A 22,458-nucleotide genomic window follows, 5' to 3' on the forward strand; every position below is an offset into this window, starting at 1 on the left:
GATAATAATTGGGTTTTCCTGACTGTCTTCCTGTGTCCTTTTTCACACTCAAAATATGATATTAAAGTAAGCCCAGTTGCCGATAGTTGTGTGTGACAAAACAAAGTAGCATTCTTAATTTGATTCAAATCAAGGGATTCTTGGTATTGGAAGCTCATATCTTGGATTTAATATCTAAAACACAGAAATTACAACAGGAAAGAAGAGGCAATAGGGTCTTACATAATACAAAAGAAAAGCTTGGAAGGAGAGAGCAATTTTTTCATGCTAGATGTGTCATTGTTACCTACGGGAGACCATGGAGGAGTCATCGCAGTCGGGAGGCGCCCATCCTTCCATACACTGACACTGGAGCTCGTGGTCACACACCTAGGGGAGCATTGGTCTTGTTAGTTTCCCTTAGATTGGCCCCAAAGGTCAAGGCTCTGTTCCTTCACACTATATTGCATTCTGACAGAGGGATAACTGCCAGTCTCCAGGCTTCCACCTGTCTCTGTGATGTCACTCTTGGTACTCGGTAGAAATTTATTACTGAGCAGTGTTACTGAGGATCTAGACCAACTTATTTCTGAATATTCTAATGTATATTAGAAATTATGTATTATATACATTACATATATAATTGTAATGCTGAAAATATTAGTTTAGCTTTACAAAATTGATCTAAGAGAAGACTCTGCAAACTTGCAGCAATGTATTTAGAGAACTCACAGCGTGTCCTTTGCACTTGGCGGAGCAATTGGTGGATTTGTAGGCTCTCTCAACATCCATGCATTCTGCATTTATGCAGACCTGAAAGTAATGTGGCAAATACACACTGACATTAGTAGGCGGTAACTTCAGTCCTACCACTGACGCACTGCAGGTTCTCCCTCTTTGTCAGGACTGCTGTTGTGAAACTCACCTTTTTAGTAGGGGAAGTCTCAATGTATTTTTTAAAGGAAGATGGGTTCTACATCATTTTGGTAATAAACTTAGCAAGCCAGCTTTAATGAAGATTTCCGTTACCGCGTAAGTCACTGGCTCCAGTACTTGTGTCCCTGCCATCTTCACCGAAGACCTCAATGGCGATTCGGATTCCTGGCTTCAGCTTAGCCCAGCGCTGGCTGTTGGGGCCACTTTGGGAGTGAACCAAAAGATGCTAGATTTCTCTCCGTTTCCACTATTCTCTCTGTGACTAATTCATTCTTGCAAATGTCTTTTTTCTTAAGATTTTTTTTCCGGGGCTTGGTGTGGTGACCTAACAGATGAATTCTTTGGCTGCAACATTAAAATCCATGTTCCCTGGCTGTAGTCCTAGCTGCTCTATTACCCATCTTAGGAAAGCAGAAAATGTCACGAGGCCTTACACCCCGGGACCCATATGGTAAACTGGAAAAAGCTCCTTGCTCCCAGCTTCAGATTGGCCTAGCTCTGGCCATTGTGACTATCTGAGGTGTGAACCAGTGGATGAGACATCTCTCTTTGTCACTCCTTCAAGTAAAGTAAAATCAATCTAAAAAAAATTTTACTCATTTGAACGGCAGAGAGAGAAAGAGCTCTTCCATCTGCTTGTTCACTTCCCAAATGGTCACAACAACCAATAGGTCAAGAGCCCAAGCACTCAGGCCATTTCCCATTGCTTTCCTGGGTGCATTACCAGGCATCTGTGTCAGAACAGCCTTGACTTGGACGGGTGCTCAAATGGGATGCCAGTCTGACAGACATCGGCTTTATCCACCATGCCACAGTACCAGCCCTAAGTATTTTTTTTTGAAAGCTTCTCAGAAAATGATATGCATTCTAACTATTTTGGATGGCTAAAATTTCCAAAGTTTAACTATCCAGAGCTGAGTAAATAGTAGCCACTTAAAGATTATTCAAAAAATTCACATATGCATGAATGAGTTGCAAAAGCACTACTTTGAAACCATGCTCCAAAGGAACACATGGAGGCAGCCACCAGCTGGAGCGTGGTTCCTTTCCCACAGTCTACTCTCCAAAAAGGAGCTCTACTTTTATTTTGTGCTTTTTGGTTTCCTCATGTAATTGCATTTGAATAAAATGTTCCACTGCCACAAGTCAGAGTGAAAACAGTAAATATCCAACTGTACTGAAGCTTCTATTCAAATTCCAAATTTCTTACCTTGCATGGGGATGATGTAGCTTGCCAAAAGCATCTGAATGTTTCAGAAGCACATGAGTGTTCACCTTGTCAGAGTGACCAGCTTCTTCCCAGTTTTAAGAGGGAGTGACAGCCTTCTCCCATCCCCCACACCCAGTGTCTAACATGTATAAAGGACCTGTGCTATATACCCTGAGCAGCCACTTCCCTCATAGGGTCACCCCACCATGAGCAAGTAGGTCCAGGCCTTCTCCCACCAGACACTCTCCCTTAACAAAAGCCTTTGCCAGGAGTAAAAGCTCTTCTCTAGTGCCTTGGAACCTGGCAACTTTCATCTCCTATGGGTGATGAATCTCCTCATTATCAAAGCCTGTGGCTTATCTAAAGCCCATCACAGCATGGACTTTCATTGGTTTTGCAGACTTCATTTAGGAAAATAAAATATATTCTGCTATCTGTTATCAGCATCTTCTTAAACTCAACATTTTCAAATTCCATCTTAATATTTGAAAATATTCATATTGCCTAGTCTTGCTGTTCACTATTCCCTGTCATTTGGTGTCCCAAATTTGAGTCCCTAATTGTGATACCAAAACATGGAGAACACAATAGCTGGAAAATAAAGCAGCTAGGGAACACCTGAGAAGCAAAAGAACAGAATACAGAGTACAACACAGAGACTATCTTGAGTAGAAGCCAAATTTCCCACTTACCTTGTTAGTCCCACACTTAGTTCCATTGGCCACCATCCCTATGTCTTGGCTTGGGTCCTCGGGGTCAAATGTTTTACATGTCAGGAATGTGACTATCCGTCCTTTCCAGGGCAGATTATCAGAGCCCCCTTGACAGAACAGTTTTCCACACATGGCATCACTAAGGAAAACAGCAAAATGTATAACAGAACTCACACTGCAGTGTATACAAATGCAAAAAGGCTCCATGGCTCTCAGTATTTAATCACAGTTCTCCCCATAGCAGAAACTTCCAGTCATATATTCTCTTAGCCCTCAGTATTAGAAACCCTGGGTATTAGCAAACTATATTGTGATACAAATAGAGCCCTCATGTGAGCTTTCGATGTTTCCTCTTACTGTATCCTTGATGTACTTCAGTCACAAGTCTTAACCAAACAATGCAAGGATTGTACTGGCCATTAATCTGATAGATAAACATTTCTTCTCCAAGATTTATAAAGAAAATTCTATTGAGAATATGAGTAGAGTACACCAGAAAGTCCAAGGACAGATCACCCATCAGGCCTATGTTCGGGTGCATATTCCATCACAAAAGTTCATCATGGCTTCATAGTGACTATTTGATAATATCAGTGAGGGAGATGAAGAAAGGGATCAGCAGTGGGACCCTGGAGTGTTAGGGAAATACATGGTTGCTCAATAAACGTTTCAGAGATACCCACACTCATTTTGCCAATTTGCTTCATAGTTAATACCTAGCCCAAAGCATGGCACGCAGTCTCTCAGTGAATGTTTTCAGAAGACTGGTGTCCAAATTTCCACCCTCTTAGGTTAAAATAAACCAGTTAGTTAAAATTTGTGACTGGAAGTATGCCATTGCCCTAGTCTCTGAACACAAGTCACACTCAGCAAGTTTGCTTACTTTGCTTTGCAGGGAATGAGTGTGTCGTCCACTTTGCGACAGTATCCGTACTTTGACCCACCTTCATTCCGGCTATAACAGGACTTATCTGAAACTTTGGTTCCTGGTTCAGTAGGATCATATTTGAAAAGAAAGATAAGAAATTCAATGCTGAAAAGGATTAATCAAATATACAATAGGAAAAGTATTATTTTGACATAATTCTATTGACCATTCTCAGAAATGAAGCTTCTGACTTGAAATCAAAGGAACTGTCTGGATCTAAAAATAATCATTTAACTATTTTGTTATTAAAAACAGGAAAAAATTTTGCTATGGCTTCATGGTTATTTAAATGTTTGGGAACATCTGCATGATTTGCTGCCAGTAAGAAATCTGTGTAAATATGAATCCCAAGCCAGAGACACTGCAGTAATGTTAACAGTGTCTAAGCAGATAATCCATTGCTGGCTTGCTGCTCTGAGCTACCAAGACAACCATCAGCCATGCTTTGTGAAACTCCTCCCATTTGGCAGACACAGGCTTCGGTACCGTTTACTTCATTTTCCACGTAAGCATCCCAGAGTCCCATCAGCAGGCAACGGAACACAGAAGAACTCAGGATTTAAGCAACACTGAGCAGCAGCTTGGACTTGGAAGTGACTACCCCACTAGGTTTGCTCATGTATGAAATTAGCATTGATAACAGTGCTTACCTGATAGAGTTGTTAAGGATTAAGTACACATGAATTTATATGAGCTGTAGATACAGTGCGTGGTTAATAGCATGGACTTGGTAATTATTTGCCATTTTTTTCAATTTATTGGTAAGAAAACTGAGAATCATTAAGTCACAGAGAACTATAAACCCGGCTTGCTGTTCCATTCTGTCTCCTGGGCCTTCATTAGCAGGAAGTTGGAACCAGGAGCTGGAACTAGGCATCCAGCTCTGGGACTTGTTGCTGAACGTGGGTGTCCTAACTGGCATCTAAAACATGAAGCCCCATGCCTGCCCCCAATATTATTTCTTGTAATAATAATAAGCTCAAGATATTTAAACTTTATTGGACATTTGTCTTTTCCATGATGAATTGCCAGTTTATGCCTTAGCCACATTTTTTTTCTTGGAATTTCAGCTGATTTGTACAAGTGATTTTATATGGAGAAAAATCATGATTTTTATCACTTGGATATGTTAGAAAACTTCTCAAACTTTGCAGATCCTTTTAAAATAAACTTGTGTGCTCTTATGAAGAGTAAACATTGTAATTGTATTTTGCAAATCTACTTCTCTGGTCTTTATAATTTCCTTTTAGTGCATGATTTTAAGTATCTTTCCCATATCAATATCAGATATTCAATATTAACTCACAAATGGAACATTAATTCGTCATTTTTGCACATTTCCTAAAAGAAGGCTCTATGGGTTGGACTCACTGGCAATGTAGCTGTGAACAAGATTGTACTAGGAAGTTCACATGGAGAAGACAGATCACTTTTTCTTTTGCCTCACTCCACTAACATTAATTTACTGCACTCACTTCATGCAAGATCATACAAGAGATATTCAGAACTTCACCCTGCTGCTAAGAACCGTCCCTGCCCTCAGGGTTTGGTGAGCCAAAAAAGCACTGGGTCTTTAACCAGAAAGCCAATTTTATTGTCACTTTTAATTTAGTATATCCGTCCCCAGGAACTCTAAACAGGAAGGCTGAGGCTGGATTCCAAGGCACCAACGCACTTCCTGACATGCCGGTGGCGTTGATCTTTGCTCCTGCAGTTGTGTCAGCCTGCCTTCGCTGGACACGGAGTCTCACCGAGGAACTTGCTAGGATGTCATCTGCTTAATAACTGAAATTTATTTTTTTCTATGTGTACTGCTGTTTTCCTTGATCTTACTTTAGGTGTATTTATAGGAATTATGAAAAATTTTTAGCATGGCATGATTCGTTTCAACCATTTTAGAAATACATATTTTCACTGATATAAAAATCTTTCATTTCAACAAGAATCTTAAAGTATAAGCAGAGAAAGAAACGACAAACAGATGTAAACAGTACATCTGCCTCATACTTAGGAATTTTAAATACTCTGCATTTTAGATTGACTTCATCAAATTGAAATTTTACTCTTTTAGAACATGCCCACAGTCATACCCACTTGGAAAGTACTGGTCTATTCTCTGCTTCTGAGTGTTCAGCGTGATTCGTTTCCCACACTGATGATCATATGACATAGACTTACCCTTCTAACCGAGTTACTTAAGACAATTTATACTTCAGATTATATCTTCTAGAGCTCTGTAAGTTATAAACTTATTTTAAAAGTTTTCTTCTTGGTATCTTCTTGTTTTCCACAATTCTGGTAAACAAAGTGACATCTTCCCTCATAGTTCTATATTCCTGCTCCTCGCTCTTCCCCCTTCTTACCTCCTGTCCCCTCAGCCACCAAGGTAAACACCAGTCCAGAGAGACAGACACACAGACACACACACACACACACACCCCTTTCCACCTCCCCTTCCAGGGATCTACTTAGGTGAAAAAGATGCTGCTTTTGCTAGGTAAAATAGAGCATACCCAGTTTAATTTGAATTTCATATGAATGAAGTTGGGTTCGTTTCGTCTTGTAAAAATATACATCAAATATTGCATCGGATATTCTGTTAAGAAAACAGGAGTTTGGTTTACTTTGAAATTAAATTTCTTTAGATTTATTTACTTGAGATCCAGAGAGTCAGAAAGAGAAAGGGAAGAGGGGAGAGAGAGTTCTCATTCACTGATTTGCTCCCTAATCGAACAGAACAGCTGGGGCTACTCCAGAACGCAGCTGGGAGCAGGCAGCTGGTTCCTGATCACCCAGGTGCGTGGCTGGGACTCTACTTGAATCATCACCGGCTGTCTCCCAGAGTGGACAGTAGCAGGGAGCTGCAGTCAGGGGCGGAGCAGGCACTCAAACACGGGATACAGTACCCAACCAGCATCAGCCACTAGGCCACTCACTCTGCTCAGTATCTAACAGAGACATCCTTATTTTTACCTGGTAAATCTAACAACTCTAAAACTAACCATCAGTCTTACTACTGTTTTTTTTTTTAAATATTTTATTTATTTGAAAGGCAGAAAGAGAGAATGTGTTTCCAACCTCTGGTTCAGTCCCCATGTATCTGCAACTGCTGGGGCTGGGCCAGGCTGAAGCTAAGAACCTGCTACTCCATCCAGGTCTCCCACACAGCTGGCAGGGGCCCCAAACACTTCGGCCATCTTCTGCTTTTCCAAGAACATTAGCTGGGAGCTGGAGCAGAAGGAGAGTGTCCGAGACTTGTACATGGGCTCATGTAAGAGGCCAACACTGCACGTGATGACTGAACCTGCTGTGCCACAATGCCAGCCCCTATTCGTAAGTGTTAACGTGCACAGCTTCTAAGAAAGGGAAAAGGATAGTTCTTTGCCCACAATTAATGGAGGAGAGAGGGGTTTGTCACCTTACCTGCTCCCCACAGGTCCGTGCACTGCTTCTGCAGTGTGGGACAAGTTCCCATCAGACAGTAACCCTGCCCATTCTGGCAAGGAGAGCCATTGACTTGGAATCTGTCTTTGGGGCAACCAGTGGATTGACCATCACACATTTCAGGCAGGTCACACTCATCTTTCGCTGGTCTGCAAACTACCCCAGCCTTTTTAAGCTATAAGAAAACAGAAAGAGGGGGGTTATTTGTCAGTACCACATTTACCACCTCAAATTCATACAAATAACATTTTCCATTTGGCCTTTTTGGCCGTGGTACTGGGATGTCGTTTTATGCCAGTTTAACTTGCAGTCCATCTCCTATCACATCGCTTCTGTTGATTTACTGCTGCCCTAAGTTCAGACAGTTTATGTTTCCTCAGCAATTATCCTACAAGTTCAGAAATACTAGGTAAAGTTAAAAAGTAAAGAAGAAAAATCCAACACTGTCATGCAGAGCAGGTAGCTGCTTCTCTTTTGTTGAATGCATCTTTGTTGGGATTTTCAAAGAAGATTTAAATCTATATTTTCAGATTTGCTAGTGAAGTGAATCCTCTGTATTAAAGAAGGTAAATGTGTAAACACCAGATCTGCCACACTCAGACGCTTTCCCAGGCACCTGCATTTCTACTCTTTCTTTATAGTCGCAGATATTTATTTAAACTCAGTTATTCCCATGACACAATTTTTCAAGAGAGAGAAGGTTAAATATTCATTTAAAGTATCAATTTTATTGTGACTTATTATTGCAAATGGCTTTTGTTTTCTAAGAAAAAAAAACCATAGTAAAACTAATTCTGACACTCCTGTCTGGGGACACACATATATCCCTAGCTGCTGTGAGCACACGTGTTGTCATTACAGCCACAGTCAATGTCCCCATAGCAGTTACAGCAGCACCCCAAAGCTGCGGCTGGAGCTTGCAACACCCTCCTTATTCAAACTCTAGCGCTCCAGCCAAACCAGCTATCTCCTCATTAGAAAATTCCTTCCCTTTATTTCTAAATCAGAATCAAGGCTTGATTTGATTGATTTTTTTGTTCATAAGGTCTCCCCGGTTGCTCCACATTCAATATAATTCCCTGCTAATGTGCCTGGGGAAGCAGCCCAAGGCCGTATCAAATCCTTGGGGCCCTGCTCACATGTGAGAAACCTGGAAGAAGCTCCTGGCTACAGGTGTAGGCATGGCCCAGCCTGGCCATTTCAGTGTCGTGAATTGAACCAACAGATAGAAACTTCAACACTTCTTTTCAAATACATAAATAAAATCCTTTCAAAATACTTAAGAAAAACATTGTTTTGCACATATCCTTTAACATAAGCACTGACCATAAGCAAAACCAACCATACTTATTAAAATGGAATAAGATGGTAATCTTACTTGGCATTTTTCACAGCATTCTCCAAAAGCACATTGAAAACCTGCCTTGATTTTACATGTTTTAGCTTCACAGCAAATGTTGGTACATTCCTAAGAGATCAGAAACAAATTTAAATGCTGGATTTCTCTTTGGTCCTAGTTCAGTACAAGTCATAATGTAATGTTTTCATCACCTAACATACTTTGGAAGAGTTTGAAATTATGTTAGTTGAGAAAAACAAAAAGTTTAACATTAAGAGAAACAGATTCTGGAGCAACTAACGGTTTGTTGTTTATCTTTATTCTACCTTTACCTTTAAAATAAGCTTAAATGTCTTTTCTAGATCCTTCAGTCCCATAGTAATAATAAAGATGAAGATGAGGGAAAATGAAATAAAAAGGATCATATGAAAATAGAAATCACATAATTATAGAATATAATTATTTCAGCTCATTACTAGTAAATTGTCTCTATGTGAAATTTTGACATATAGTTTTAAATTCTGCTTAAAACAATGCATACCAACTTGGTCTCCCTGTCTTGAGCAATCAGAAACCTACATGCATAAGACACTGGAGGAATTCCTATTTAAAATCTCTCCGCTTCAGCTGTCTGGATTCCTACAGAAGACTGATATTTTTAGAATTATAACATTTAAGATGAATACTTTTGCCTTTAATGCAAATAAATGTACCATGTGTAAAATTTAGTCTTTCTCATAGGATAAATACTTTTGTGAGTCTACTTCAAAATTAGGGGAACAATCCACTGAGGGCTTGATATGTCAGTCATATGAATCGTTAGCAAGGGGAGGACAATGTCTACCCAGCACCTCTGTGAGAAGAGATGGAATCAGGTTAGTTTCTTCTACTGGGTCATGAGCTACCAAAAAGTACTACTTCCCCGTGCTCGCTGATGTTGGGACTCCAGAAGCAGACACTTGATCCACCTCTTGATTCCTCCATTGGTTATCTCTGTGCATTTGAATAAGGAAGCCATTGATGCTCTTTGAACATTATCACAGTGCTGTGCTTGAGGCATAAAGAATATGCTGTGGCCTGTAGTGTCAACATCACATATGGGTGTGGACTGGAGTCTGAGCTACTCTACTTCCAATCTAGCTCACTGCTAATGTACTTTGTAAAGGCAGAAAAATGGTCCAATTCCTTGGGCCCCTGTGCCCAGCTGGGAGACCCAGATGAAGCTTCAGACTCTTGCCTTTTTATGGCCCCAGTCACAGGCAATACAGCCAACACAGCTATTTTGGGATGAACCAGTAGATAGAAGACTTCTCCCTCTCTATCTCTGTAACTGCTATTCAAATAAATAAATAAATAGATCTTTAAAAAAAAGAAAGAAGTCATGTTCTCCTAAGATCCTTGAAAACTTAGCTAAAAAGGAAGAAATGAGGACTCAAGAGCCAAGTTGGTATGTGGTCCTTTAAACAGGAGGGAAGATGGAACAGGGTCCTGAGAGGGAAATTAATGCAGTCTGTTAAATAGTGTAGAGTTCCTGATCATGAAACTACCTGGACAAATATCTCCAAGTAAACATAACCTAAGTCACAAGAGACATCTAACTGTAGAGTGAACCACGCATTTCTCTTATGGCTGATCTCCCTAGTAATTTAAAGCTAGTTCATTTTAAGAAATAAATGGTAATACCTCAGGGGTCCCACAGTCGCAGTCCTCTCCTAATTCTACCAATTGGTTGCCACAGATCGGTGTGGATATAATATCTTTCGGGGATGGAACATTAAAGATGCAATCTGATAACTTGTCTTCAAAGAACTTGTCATAGCTGACACGGCTGCAGGAACTGAAGTCTGTGGGGATATAGAAGCTGCGGAGATAAGAGAATGCCTCATGTCATGCTGTGCGTGTGGGCAGCAGTGTCCCACTCTGGGTTATAGTCATAACGAGCTGCCAAAGACTGAGTCCAATCTACTGACAACTGCTAAATCGTGAGTCCATTTTCTATACAAACTAATCTCTGAGGGTGGATACACTCTGGATTCAAAAGAAAATGCTCCAATATACCAAAGTGTAGCATCCAGCCCACTTTGAATAAAATTTATTTAAATAACCTTGGTCGTCCTTAGCTCATTTGGATGCTTGTAAATACCTGAGGATAGAAACATTTTTTATGATAGTGAATGCACTTCACTTTGAAGGAATTCATATTAACAATATTTCTTCATCCTACACACAAAAAATGTTCTAATGTCTGGACAATGTGCTGAATCAAAAACACACACATTGCATGTTCCCAGAGGGCCTCACCTTAGTGATCTGTCCATCACACATATTGTAGAAGGGCACTTGCACACGTAGGTGTCATGATACATTCCAAAGTTGTGGCCCATTTCATGGGCCATTGTCCCTGCCACTCTGAGAAGGTTGTCACTGTGATCCTGAAGGGAAGGGCAGAAAAGCAGATGTTCTCATTTTCAAAGGGCATTAGTTATGTGTCTACTTTTCATTATTGTTTCTATTGTTAAGTATGGGGGCTGCTTTTAGCTGAAACCTTCTCACACCCCCTTTCTCTCTCTCTCTCTCTCTCTCTCTCTCTCTCTCTCTCTCTCTCTCTCTCACACACACACACACACACACTCCCTCCTGGTACTGAGCATTTATAATGTCTGTATTGATGGCCTTTAATACATGCAGTGATGGTCTTTTCCCCAATGAGTAGATTCTGTACTGAGGAAAACTGGTTTCTTGCTATCAAGCAGATTTTCTTCAATAATAAGTTATTAAGAAAAAAAACTTTAAAACAGTGATTCATTTCCTTTCTCCTTGGCATGCATCGATACCGCCAACTTAATTTTAGATGTCTTTGATGTGTTATGCTAATGGGAATCTAAAATTTGTCATTACGTCTTACACCTTCACCAACATCACTCTCAGTTCTATCGCTGCCAAGAGGGGTCTGTGGTTCTAAGTGATGCTGGAGCAACAAAGCAAGCGATGTAGGAGAAAGACCTCTGCTTTTTGTTTTTGTTTTTCAGTTTTTGTTGGGGCGGTGACAGGAATGTGTCAGTAACATCCGATTCCTGAGGCAGTGCTGGCTTTGTGGCACTGTGGGTTAATCCTGTACTAGTGAAGCCCACACCTCAAAGTACCATTCAAATCCTGGCTGCTCTGCTTTGCATACAATTTCCTGCTAAGAAAGCTAGGAAAGCAATTTGCTCCCTGCTATGAACATGAGACACCTAAATGGAAGTCCTGTCTCCCGGCTTTGACCAGCCCTGTCATGGCCATTACAGCCATTTAGGATGAAAGCAGTGGGTGGAAGATCAGTCTCTGCTCTCCTCCCTCCCGCCCCTCCTAGGATTTAAAAGAGCTAAATACTGTAGATTAACACAATTAACATATATAGCATTTTGCAGTCAGCCTCAGAAGATTTACTTTTCACATTAAGTGGCACACTGACCAAGAATAAACCTCAAAAAACATTTAGAATACTGAATTAGTGAAAATAATCATTAATGGGAATCGATCAAAAATAAATTAGAATATATTTTTATCTTTAATGTAAGTATAAAAGATTTGAAACACTGGGTGCAGGTAGCTCATAGGAAATTTAAATGCAGAGTAAAAAGGAAGAAAATAAAAGCAGAAGTCAGTGAAATTGAGGCCAGGAAAACCTTAGAGAACATTAATGAACCAAAATGTATTTTTTTGACAGGACCAATAAAATGGATGAATACAGAGCTGCTGTGACAGTAACAACAATGACAAACAACAAACATATCATCACAAAGAGATTCTACAGATGCTGAAAGGATAGCAACTAATGTTACTGACAAACTAGTTCCAACTTAAATAATGGGCGGCTTTCCTTTAAACGAATTCCTAAGGCTCCCTCAAATAGGACTGGACAATTTAAATAGCAATCTCTTGAAGAAAGAACACTTATATAAAGACCTTTCAATGAAGAAAACTCCACACCCATGTGCTCTTATTTGTATAATATATCAAACACTCTAGGAAGGAATAATAGTAAATCAATTTCCTGTAAAATCAGAGTTGAGAACATAATTCATTTTGTGTGGCCAATTTTACTATGATAACAAAGCCTAAAACTCAGTAACACAAAAACCCATTTTACAGAAATGGAAACTGCAGATTAATATCCTACATGAACTTGGGTGCAGAGACTCTGAAGATAACATCAGCATGTTGAACAATATTTTGAAAAAATTAACATGTTTTGGCTAAGCTGAGTTTATCCTGAAATGAAAAATGAGAAACATCATAGGAATAAAATAACTGGCAAAGTACAGTGATCTTCCTAGATTCCAGAAAATAAGAACTATGAATGAGAATCAGCTGCTCATCTTCAAACAGACCTGAACAATCCCAACAGAATGATATGGAGAGCACATGGTGGACATGAAAGCAAGACCCACAGTTGTTCCTGAAAGTTCTTTTGCCCTGCAGGAAAGGCGAATGGATATAATACATTATTCTCAGTCATATATTTATAGACAATTCATGTAGAGCGCTAAACAGCAGAGAAATACATTGTTAACCATATACAATTAAAACTGTCTTCTTTCAATATCTCAATTTGTGGGAGGCATTTTTTTCCTTGGAATGGCTTGCAGATCAGCTGAAACCCAAGCAACTGGTGTAAGATGTCATTGCATTCATTCACATTGATCATATGTAGAATGTAACCCTTGTCTGGGGCCAGCATGGTGTAGTAGGCTAAGCTCTCGCCTGCATCCCTCACACCCCATAAGAGCATGGGTTCTAATCCTGGCTGCTTGACTTCTGTTCCCAAGCTCCAGCTATATCAGCCGGGTGGCCTGGCTTGTGAATGAAGAAACCCAATGAAAGCCATGATTTTTGCGCTGATTTTTAATACAAGTAATACAAGTAAATAAATCTTTAAATGACCTTTTCAGCACAATAGAGTAAGTGTGGCATTAAAACAGTAATTTTCCTTGAAACCTGCTACTCTCTCTTTACTAGACCCTAAAGTCAACCCTTCTAAAAAACAAACTGAATTTAAGCCCCTTTCTATTAATTAAACTTACTTTGGTAGTCAATAAAAGCACATTTAGGAATCATTGCTAAATTATCACCAATCTTTAAAAAGAAAAAATTAGATAAAAGGATCGCATTTACACAAGAAAATGAGTGTAGTTTACACTTATAACCCCCTATGTGTATATTCTGTCCACATAACTCTGTAGATTAAGACACCACTTAATTTTGCCAAGACTTTTGAAATGCTTCTGTTAAGTATCATGGGTACATGAAGGGGAAAGTCTGTACATACGTGATTAACTGAGCAATATCATGATGCTTTCTTCCTAAGAGGACGTTAGCTCTCCATGTAGAAAAATTTTCCAAAGTGAAACTTGCATTTGAAGATATTTTTATCTTATCTTTATCACTCCAGATTTCCACACCAACCAAGGCCACATGAGTATTGAGCTTTTTATAAAGCTGTTCAGAGGGAACACGTAATAATGACATTAATTTTTTAATATTTCCAATGTGTCTTATATTTTCAAACCTTCATAACAGCACTGTAAAAAAAACCCACTTGTTTCCAAATATAACTTAAATAGAAATTACATTCTCTTCTTGCAGGTACTAAAATACGCATAGAAAATGAAAGGCAAACCCCGCAAAATATTTTGAGTCTGTAAATTTTGCTTGCTTATTTTAACAGCCAGGACAAACTGAGACAAGCTTTCCTTGTATATGAATTCACCAAATTCCATGAATTAGTGCTAGCAGTTCATTCCTCTGGCTTTCCATTTAGTGTGTTTACTCATTGTTTCCTCAATTTTCTTTAAGTTCTTGGCATAGCAGGATTAGCCAACATGGGTCAGTGCTGCTGTGAGCATTAGAAATGTAGCATGCTCCATGAAAATGTCCTCAGCTGGGAACTATGCCAGCACATGGCAGATCTCTTGTCTGCCTCTGTTTCTTCCTTTTCAGAACAGATGAAATAGATCTCATCCGTGGTTACATAATTGAAATGAGATCTGATGGTCTATATCCACATCTTAACTGTTATTTTCTACCTTTATGATTATAAGCAAGTTGTTTTTACTTCTCAGAATGTAATCCCACGGTTGCATGTTAGATCCCAGGAATGCCTTAGTTAAGGTTGTTCTGAGAATTAATGCATACAAAAGGTTTTAGTGAGTCAGAGGTTGACATTTTTTTTATGGTTTTTTCCCCCCTTCTCTGAAAAAGTTTTCTATTTGGGATTTCATTTCATCACTTTCTCGTTGCAGCTCAGGAGAACAAAAGCTTCCCAACAAATCATCTTGAATATTGCCATGGATAGATGTATAGTGGTGGCTAAAACATGAGAAAAGTCTCTGCAGTGGGATAACAAAATTAAACTGAGACACAAAGTTGTGCTCCTCCTGCAGGACCAGGCAAGTTCATGTGCATTCATGAAAAACCCAGTAGTGCATCCCAGTCAGCTGTTTATATTTCATACGGTATATCATACCATGTTGACGTAATTGGCCATCTCAAATACCCTTTTTCTTATTTCCTCTTGGTTTCCTTTGTACTTTTTAAACTAAAAAATATTAAAGTGGAACATGTGCATTAAAAGAAATTGATACAGTTTTTACGGCATAAAGAATCATGCTTATGGTAATCAGTGGTTACAATTAAGGATTGATTATTAAACACTTAAAAGTCAAACATTGAATTCTTAAAGCACTTTATGAGTGGAAATAATGATTTCTTTTGTTAATGTCTTTGTTCAGTGTAAAACTATGTAGTTGTTTAGAATACATTTCTCTCAATTCCATGATTTTAAGCTCCATATAATCATTGCAAGGAATAGCATATTCAGGTTAAAATGATAAATAAAATGATAAATTCTGTACAATAAGAGGACCACCGATTTAAGACATGAACTAATTAATGTATTCACATAGCTCAAGATTTTTCTTTTGAAGATTATACCTGTGGACTTTTTATTGAGAAAATTCAATATATGAAAAAGTGTTCTTACAAAAGAAGCTAAAATAGTAACTGCCAGGCACGATTTGCCTTTTTTCAGAAGATTCCGTTCCTTTTATGTTTAGCACTCATGCTGAGCATAAATTGTAATAAATAGGTGAGTTACATGTTCACAAAGGATGAGGTGGTCAAAGAAGTCAAAAGAAAGTGAAATTTAGATTTTCAGACATCAAGATTAGAATGGCATATGGTTAACAATTCAATTTATGCATATCATAGCAGTAGCCTATTCCTGGAAAGAAAAAAATCATATCAACTTAATTATGAATGTCAAATTTCATAGGCTAAAAATAATTTATAACCACAAATCATATTATTTTTAAAATATGACTCAGACATTTATCACAAAATGACTAATCTTATGTAGAGGGGCATTTTAAAAATACATACTTACCTCACCATTATCCAGGACCACATAATATTCTATATATTTCTTACGCTCTTGACCTTTCTTGTTATCCGATTTCTGAAACAGAGAGTTACTATAGCAACATCTTTCTCTATAAATCCTTTTATTTGATACATGTAACTTTATCAGAGATATGTTGATGTTTAGGAATAAAGGCAAACATTTTTAACTCTAAATGAGCAACAAGGGTTATTTATGGACAAGGGGTTCAAAATGTTGGAGCCAGAAAGAGCATCAATAATATTCTTCCTTGAAAGAAAGGATGTACATGATAACTTAAGTAAGCAAGGGGATCTGAACTTGAACTTCAGGTATGCTTGAACATTAATCCCATCACAAAACTGTAATTTTTGCCTATATCCAGGGTTTTCCTTATAACCTTTTGGTGCTATCTTGGTAAATAGCCCATTTTGGCCATGCAGAGTGTCCATACACTGCTGTATCTGATCTCTCCTCAGACTGGTTTCTTTCCCACATCCCACACTTTCCTGCTTTCTGTCCCTTCATACCAGCACCTCCCAAATTAAAGCATGAAACTCTTCATAGTGGATTGCCCCACTGAAAAGTAGCAAATTCACCATTCCTCAAAAATAGTACATTGTCAAAGATAATGTTAAGTTTTGTTTCTGGAAATGCTTATCTTTTACCAGATGAGTAAGCTTCCTTACTTTGAACAAATCATTGAAGGCAGACTGATATTATTGAACAAACTTAACCTCTCACTCCCCACAGGTACAAAATATTTGTTAGTCTTACTATGCACTGCTACTGCTCTGACAACTAGGAATGCAGCAATGAAATAGACATGATCCATCTGTGTAGTATATTCACAACATGCATACAAATTCAGATATACCAGATGGTAACAAGTTCTATGGGGCAGTTTACATGGGTGACAATGTTGAATGACTAGGTAATACTTCATGGTTAGAGAATGCTTTTCCAAATTGTTATCTCTTAAGCAAATCACGTAAAAAAGAAAAAAAAAAAAAAGGAAAGCCAAGCGAGAGAAAATTCTAACCATGACCAAAATAATTCAAAAGATTCTAGAGTCCATTGATATGAGTTTGAAATATAACAAAGCATTTCTATTGGTTAGAGCATAAGGAAGGTGGTTAATCAAGAAATGGAACCTACAGCGTAGTAAGATGCTTGAGCTGCAGGTGGGGCCCTAACCCCATGGGGGTTTGTAACTTATAGTAAGGTGGCTTTTCTACTAAATGCAAGGGAAACCATTAGAAGACTTTAAGTAATACAAAAAAATAATATGAGTTTCCGGGAATAAAGCATGTCATTATAAAAATTAAAAAGAGAAAAAAGGGGAGAGGGTGAGGGATGTATAGGAGGGAGGATAGAGTGGGATGTATCACTACGCTCCTAAACCTGTATTGCAAAGTATGTGAAAGTTGGTCACTTTATATAAATAAATTAAAACTTTTTATAAGATACAATTATCAGGACCTGATGTGTAGAGGATGGTTCTTACTGAGAAGGGAAAGGAGGATAAAAACATTAGTAGAGGCTTTGGCCATGATTGTTTTGGGTAGTAGTTAGGAACACTTAGAAAAAAGGATACAGCAAGAGACCTGGAATTTGTGTTGAGGCACTTGCTGATGGATACTCTATGAGAAGGAATGGAATAAACAGAAATCAATGGTGCTATTTTTGGATTTGTACTTAAAGCAGTACTCAAACTGGAGGAATAGAAAGAGAAGTGAGTTTCATTCGGTTCTGCAAATTTGTGGGGTTTTTGTTGTTGTTAACCATATTCAGGTTGTCATATTAGATATTTTTTGGATACATTAAACCAGTTAACCATGCACATCTGACTTTTAAGTAAGAGCTCAGGGCTGGAGGTATACATCTGATGGTGATGAGTGTGTGGTTGCTATTAAATGTGACAAGGAAGAGAATTACTCAGGGAAAATGCATTGAGAAAGCAAAGAAATGGACCAAGGACTGAACTTTGTGAAGTTCCAGCGGTCAGTCAGAGAAAGGTTCACAGAAAGAAATTGAGAAGGCATAGCACTAATGATGGGGGAAGCCAAAACAGTGGGACATGATGAAAGGAAAGCTACTTCCATGTCATCCTCGAGCCAGGTGGCCCCGACCAAGGTGAGTCAGGAGGTTGACAGGCACATTAACATGTAGCCACGACTGGTTCTCCTTAAAAATCACTGATGGCATTCAAAGCTACAACAAAATAAAATTTTATTCAAACCAATTTTAGGAAGTTCTAAATAGATTCTAATTTATTGAATGAATATGGCGAGATTTGAAGTAGATGCTGAAGAAAATCTAAGTATTAATGATAACGGTATCTTAATATAGACCTTACATTTTAAATCATACAACTGTACCCCTTTTGTTCTGTGACTAGAAATAGCTATATGTAAAAGAATATTGTAAGAATCTAAGAAAATAGATCCCATGTCTATTTTCTTTACAATATGGCCCCAGTACCTGAAAAAATACGTTGAGAGTATTGTTGGACATATTCTTTAAAGACCCAACAAGATTCTTAATTTTAAAATAATAATACCTTACAGTTTTCTGATTTCCTTTAGGTGATACAGAAAATTATGACAGTTGTCTTGATGTGCATAAATGATATACTTCTTAATCCTTGTACATTGCATATAGAAGAGATGAATCAGAAACGTATAGCATTATTTCATGATAAACATCTCTATAACCTACTGATGCGGTAATGGACTATACAGTGGCTTTCAGTGGTGTTGTTAAGTTCTGGAACCCAGGGTACCCAGAAGATGATACGGAAGTGAATTACAAAGAACAAAAAACAGAGTTATACATACGACCAGCCTGACAGCAGGTAGGTCCCCATTCTGGTGTGATCCAGGTGCCTGCAACACATCCTTCACTCCACAGGAGCTTTGAGTCTTGTTTTCATCAGCATCATACTTGGAGAGTGCGTGCGCCTGTTCATCATGGTTTGTGGGACTTAAGGGTTCAATGAAGTACCTTTCGTCTCCTTGGCTGAAGTAACCCCTGAAGAATATATAGGCATTCAGACATCTTTAAAAACACCGCATCCTTAGGGGCTGATATTGTGGTGCAGCTGGTCAAGCCACAGCTCTGACATCAGCATCCCATATGATTACTGACTTGAGTCCCAGCTACTTCATGTCTGAACTAGCTCCCTGCTCATGTCCATAGGAAGGCAACTGGAGGGTGGTCCAAGTGTTTGGGCTCTTCCAACTCTGCAGGAGATCAGGAGGGCAATCCAAGTTCCTGGCTTTACATTTGGTTTGCATTGATTCCATTTTCAAAATAAGAGCCCCTGTAGAATTTCTAATCAATGCTGCAACAGCTTAACTCTTGCATGGAGACTACTGTGAACTTGCAGCAGAAGGTGCCTTTGGAAATTATTGAAATTTGTTTTCTCTGTAAGAAAATGGAACCTTTCAAGGAGAAGTGACTCCTGTAATGTTAAATGGCTAATCCATGTCATTTTTAGCACAAGAAAGGACACGACCTGTGTGCTACATGTTTTCATGCTGTATCTAGGCTAAAGGTACACTGCAAATTGAAGTGAGTTTGTAGTATCACAAGAGAGAAAACCCAGATTCTATCACTGTTGGCTGTGATAACATGGGAAAGTGACTTAAACTCCTATAACTTTGGGTTGTGCATATATAGAATGAGAATGACAAATGTCTGCCTAAATAGAACAATGGTAGAGATTTAAACAGCATGAAATGCACATGATCAATGCATAATATCAGTTTCTTCTCAACTCCCATTGCTGAAGCCCTGGAGCAGGATTTATTCAGTGTCTATTTGTTCCTCACTCACTATTCTTGAAGCAGTGAACTGAAGGCATGTGGTTAAAAACAATACTATGTGGACCCCATGTTCAAGTGAGGACAAGAATGAATGAGTACTAAAAAATAAAAGGCAGTTGGTGTAGCAGTTAAGACACCACGGCAGCCAACATCAGAGTGCCTGAGTTCAGTGCCTGGCAGCAGCATCTGATTCCAGCTTCCTGGCAATGCAGAGCCCGGGAGGCAGCAGAAGATGGCACTGGTGACCTGGGAGATGGGGAGTGACCTTAGCCCTGGCCTGGCCCCCAGTGCAGCAGGCATCTGCAGAGTCAATCAGTGGATGGGAGTTCTGTCTCTGTCCACCCTTCTCTCTTTCTGCCTTTTGAATAAATCTTTGTTCTCCTCCCCCCCACAAAAATTCCCAGAATGTGTACAATCGTATAGTAAATCCATAATACTTATGAAGCATTAATTGGCATAAAGAAAAATTAGAACATGTACATACAGGAAGAACTGAATACCATATTTATGGATGGTGAGTACCAGAGAGGGACGGTTATCTAAAGATTCTCACACTAGGATTTAGACACCCACATTTTAAGAAACAAGTAACTAAAGACAGTTCACATGTTCAATGGACAGACTTCTGTCAAAACAAGTATCATTTGTTTCACATTCCAAAATTGTGTTGCCATTACAGTTCGCCTCCACTAATTATACTTGCGCTCTTTCAGGCATTATATAATCACATACATAATCACAGATACATACAATACATTCATGGAGCTTTACCTCAGACCCCTGCACGTGCTGATGCTGGCATCCGAAAATTTTTCATTAAGGATGTGTCCATGATAGTAACAGTCATCCTAAAGGGAAAGAGGAAAGCATCCTGTAAAGGAAAATTCATGTGATTTTTGCACTAAGTATTAAATTTGAAGTCTAACCTATGGTGATGTCATACCATTGTCAGCTGAGTAAGTCAATGCATGTTAAATATTTCGTTATGTAAAAACTCCATTAGGAGTTGCTGGTGCAGGTTAGAAGTATATATATATATATATATATTTTTTTTTTTTTTTTAGGAAAAAATGGTTTTACTTGTGAAAGTTTAAAATAGGAACCCGCCAAACAGTTTGTACTTAATTCTCCCCCTTTGCTGGCTGCTTATTAAAATTTTTCCTGGGACTGATGTGGTAGCCTAGTTGCTTAAGTCTTCACCTTGCTTACACCTGGATCTCATATGAGCTCCAATTCTAATCCTAGCAATCCCATTTCCCATCCAGCTCCCTGCTCGTGGCCTGGGAAAGCAGTCAAGGATGGCCCAAAGCCTTGGGACCCTGCACCCATGTGGGAGACCTGGAAAAGAGGCTCCTGGCACCTGGCTTCGGAGATCGGCGCAGCTCCGGCTGTTGTGGCTGCTTAAGAGTGAATCATCGGACAGAGGATCTTCCTCTCTGTTTCTCCTCCTCTCTGTATATGTGACTTTCCAACAAAACTAAATCTTAAAAAACATTTTTTTCCCGTAACGAAGACCTACAAGCTTTTTCCAAATGGATGTTACTCTGATTGTTTTTTTATTTATTTTTTGATGAATGCAAATGTTACAATTAATTCTGGATTAGCGCCATGTGGGTTACTTCCGTTTGGAACAAAATGCTCATTCTAACAGTTTTCCCAGTGGGTGTTCCTCGATGGCGCTTCCTGTGTTGAGGCACTCCCACACACGGCCATCTGCTTCACGGCAAAAGAAATTAAGACAGCAAGCCCCTTCCAGCTGCTCTGCAGTGGGGCATCCTTAGGCATAGTAGTCAATGAATTGCTTTATCTGTGTCACAGTGTTTAAAAACAAAGTATGCATTAAGTAGTCACTACCCAAGAAACAAGCACCAATGCTGTAAATGCAGTTTTATTTCCACTATTTATTTGCTTGACAACGACAGTGTGTTTAGGCATGTCACACAGCAAGGAGGACCCTAAGGGGACTGTAATACCATGATTTGTGGACTCGTGTTGACTGCTTTTCCACTGGAATTATAGTATGTCTCTGTGTAGCCTGGGGCAAGGAGGTTCCTGGAGGAGGGAAGAAAGAAAACATGGTGCTGGTTATTTATGTAAAGAGCAAAGTCCAACAGTCACAGCGAGAGTTTCCAGTGTGTGTTTTTGGAAAAGTTTTGATGGAGAACTTCCCTCTAAACCCTAACACACATCCAAGGGTGAAACAGATACTTGAAATGGAGAAGCAGAGAGGGGTGGGGACATTCCTACACGGTGCGGAATGATAACTTTTTTTTTAATTTCTTCATACGTGCTTCTGTGTCCTTGTCTGAGGAGTGGCTTTGGGGAGAAGCAAAACTGAGAAAGTGCAAGCTGATACCAGTGAACGACGCACACGATCCTTGCCGCTTTGGGATAAGTGCATGTCAGCCAGTTCTTTTCAGTTAGAAGTGACAAATAACCATCGTGACAGCAGGGTCATTATGAAAAACGACTTGAATTTCATCCTGTCTTTCCGGCATTTTCACTAAGCTTTATTTCAGTTACTAGAAAAAAAGGCTGAAAAATAATTGATGTAATTGGCTATATATATGTATATATTCAGGAGTATTTTATCTATATATAATTTACTTCTCTAAGGTGTAACTGACCAATAAAACTAGTATATATTTAACGTCTGCAA

General features: G+C 39.0%; 1 protein-coding gene across 1 annotated transcript in view; it reads right to left on the minus strand.

Annotated features, from left to right (window-relative positions):
- The window catches only part of ADAM28 (ADAM metallopeptidase domain 28), a 44,709-nt gene that overhangs the window by 10,150 nt on the left and 12,101 nt on the right, over window positions 1–22,458 (minus strand). The window contains exons 5-19 of the mRNA XM_040965752.1: window positions 21,773–21,851; window positions 20,571–20,647; window positions 18,810–19,002; window positions 15,976–16,047; window positions 15,058–15,129; window positions 13,861–14,030; window positions 12,923–13,007; window positions 10,851–10,981; window positions 10,233–10,410; window positions 8,589–8,678; window positions 7,190–7,385; window positions 3,722–3,824; window positions 2,818–2,977; window positions 712–792; window positions 291–369 (exon numbers count right to left, since the gene is read on the minus strand). Coding sequence (XP_040821686.1) covers window positions 291–369; window positions 712–792; window positions 2,818–2,977; window positions 3,722–3,824; window positions 7,190–7,385; window positions 8,589–8,678; window positions 10,233–10,410; window positions 10,851–10,981; window positions 12,923–13,007; window positions 13,861–14,030; window positions 15,058–15,129; window positions 15,976–16,047; window positions 18,810–19,002; window positions 20,571–20,647; window positions 21,773–21,851 — 1,766 coding nt within the window. The remainder of the gene's footprint in view (window positions 1–290; window positions 370–711; window positions 793–2,817; window positions 2,978–3,721; window positions 3,825–7,189; window positions 7,386–8,588; window positions 8,679–10,232; window positions 10,411–10,850; window positions 10,982–12,922; window positions 13,008–13,860; window positions 14,031–15,057; window positions 15,130–15,975; window positions 16,048–18,809; window positions 19,003–20,570; window positions 20,648–21,772; window positions 21,852–22,458) is intronic.

This window comes from Ochotona curzoniae, unplaced genomic scaffold (assembly GCF_017591425.1).
Source record: "Ochotona curzoniae isolate NIBS_2020 unplaced genomic scaffold, NIBS_Ocur_1.0 scaffold_4505, whole genome shotgun sequence".
NCBI lineage: Eukaryota > Metazoa > Chordata > Mammalia > Lagomorpha > Ochotonidae > Ochotona > Ochotona curzoniae.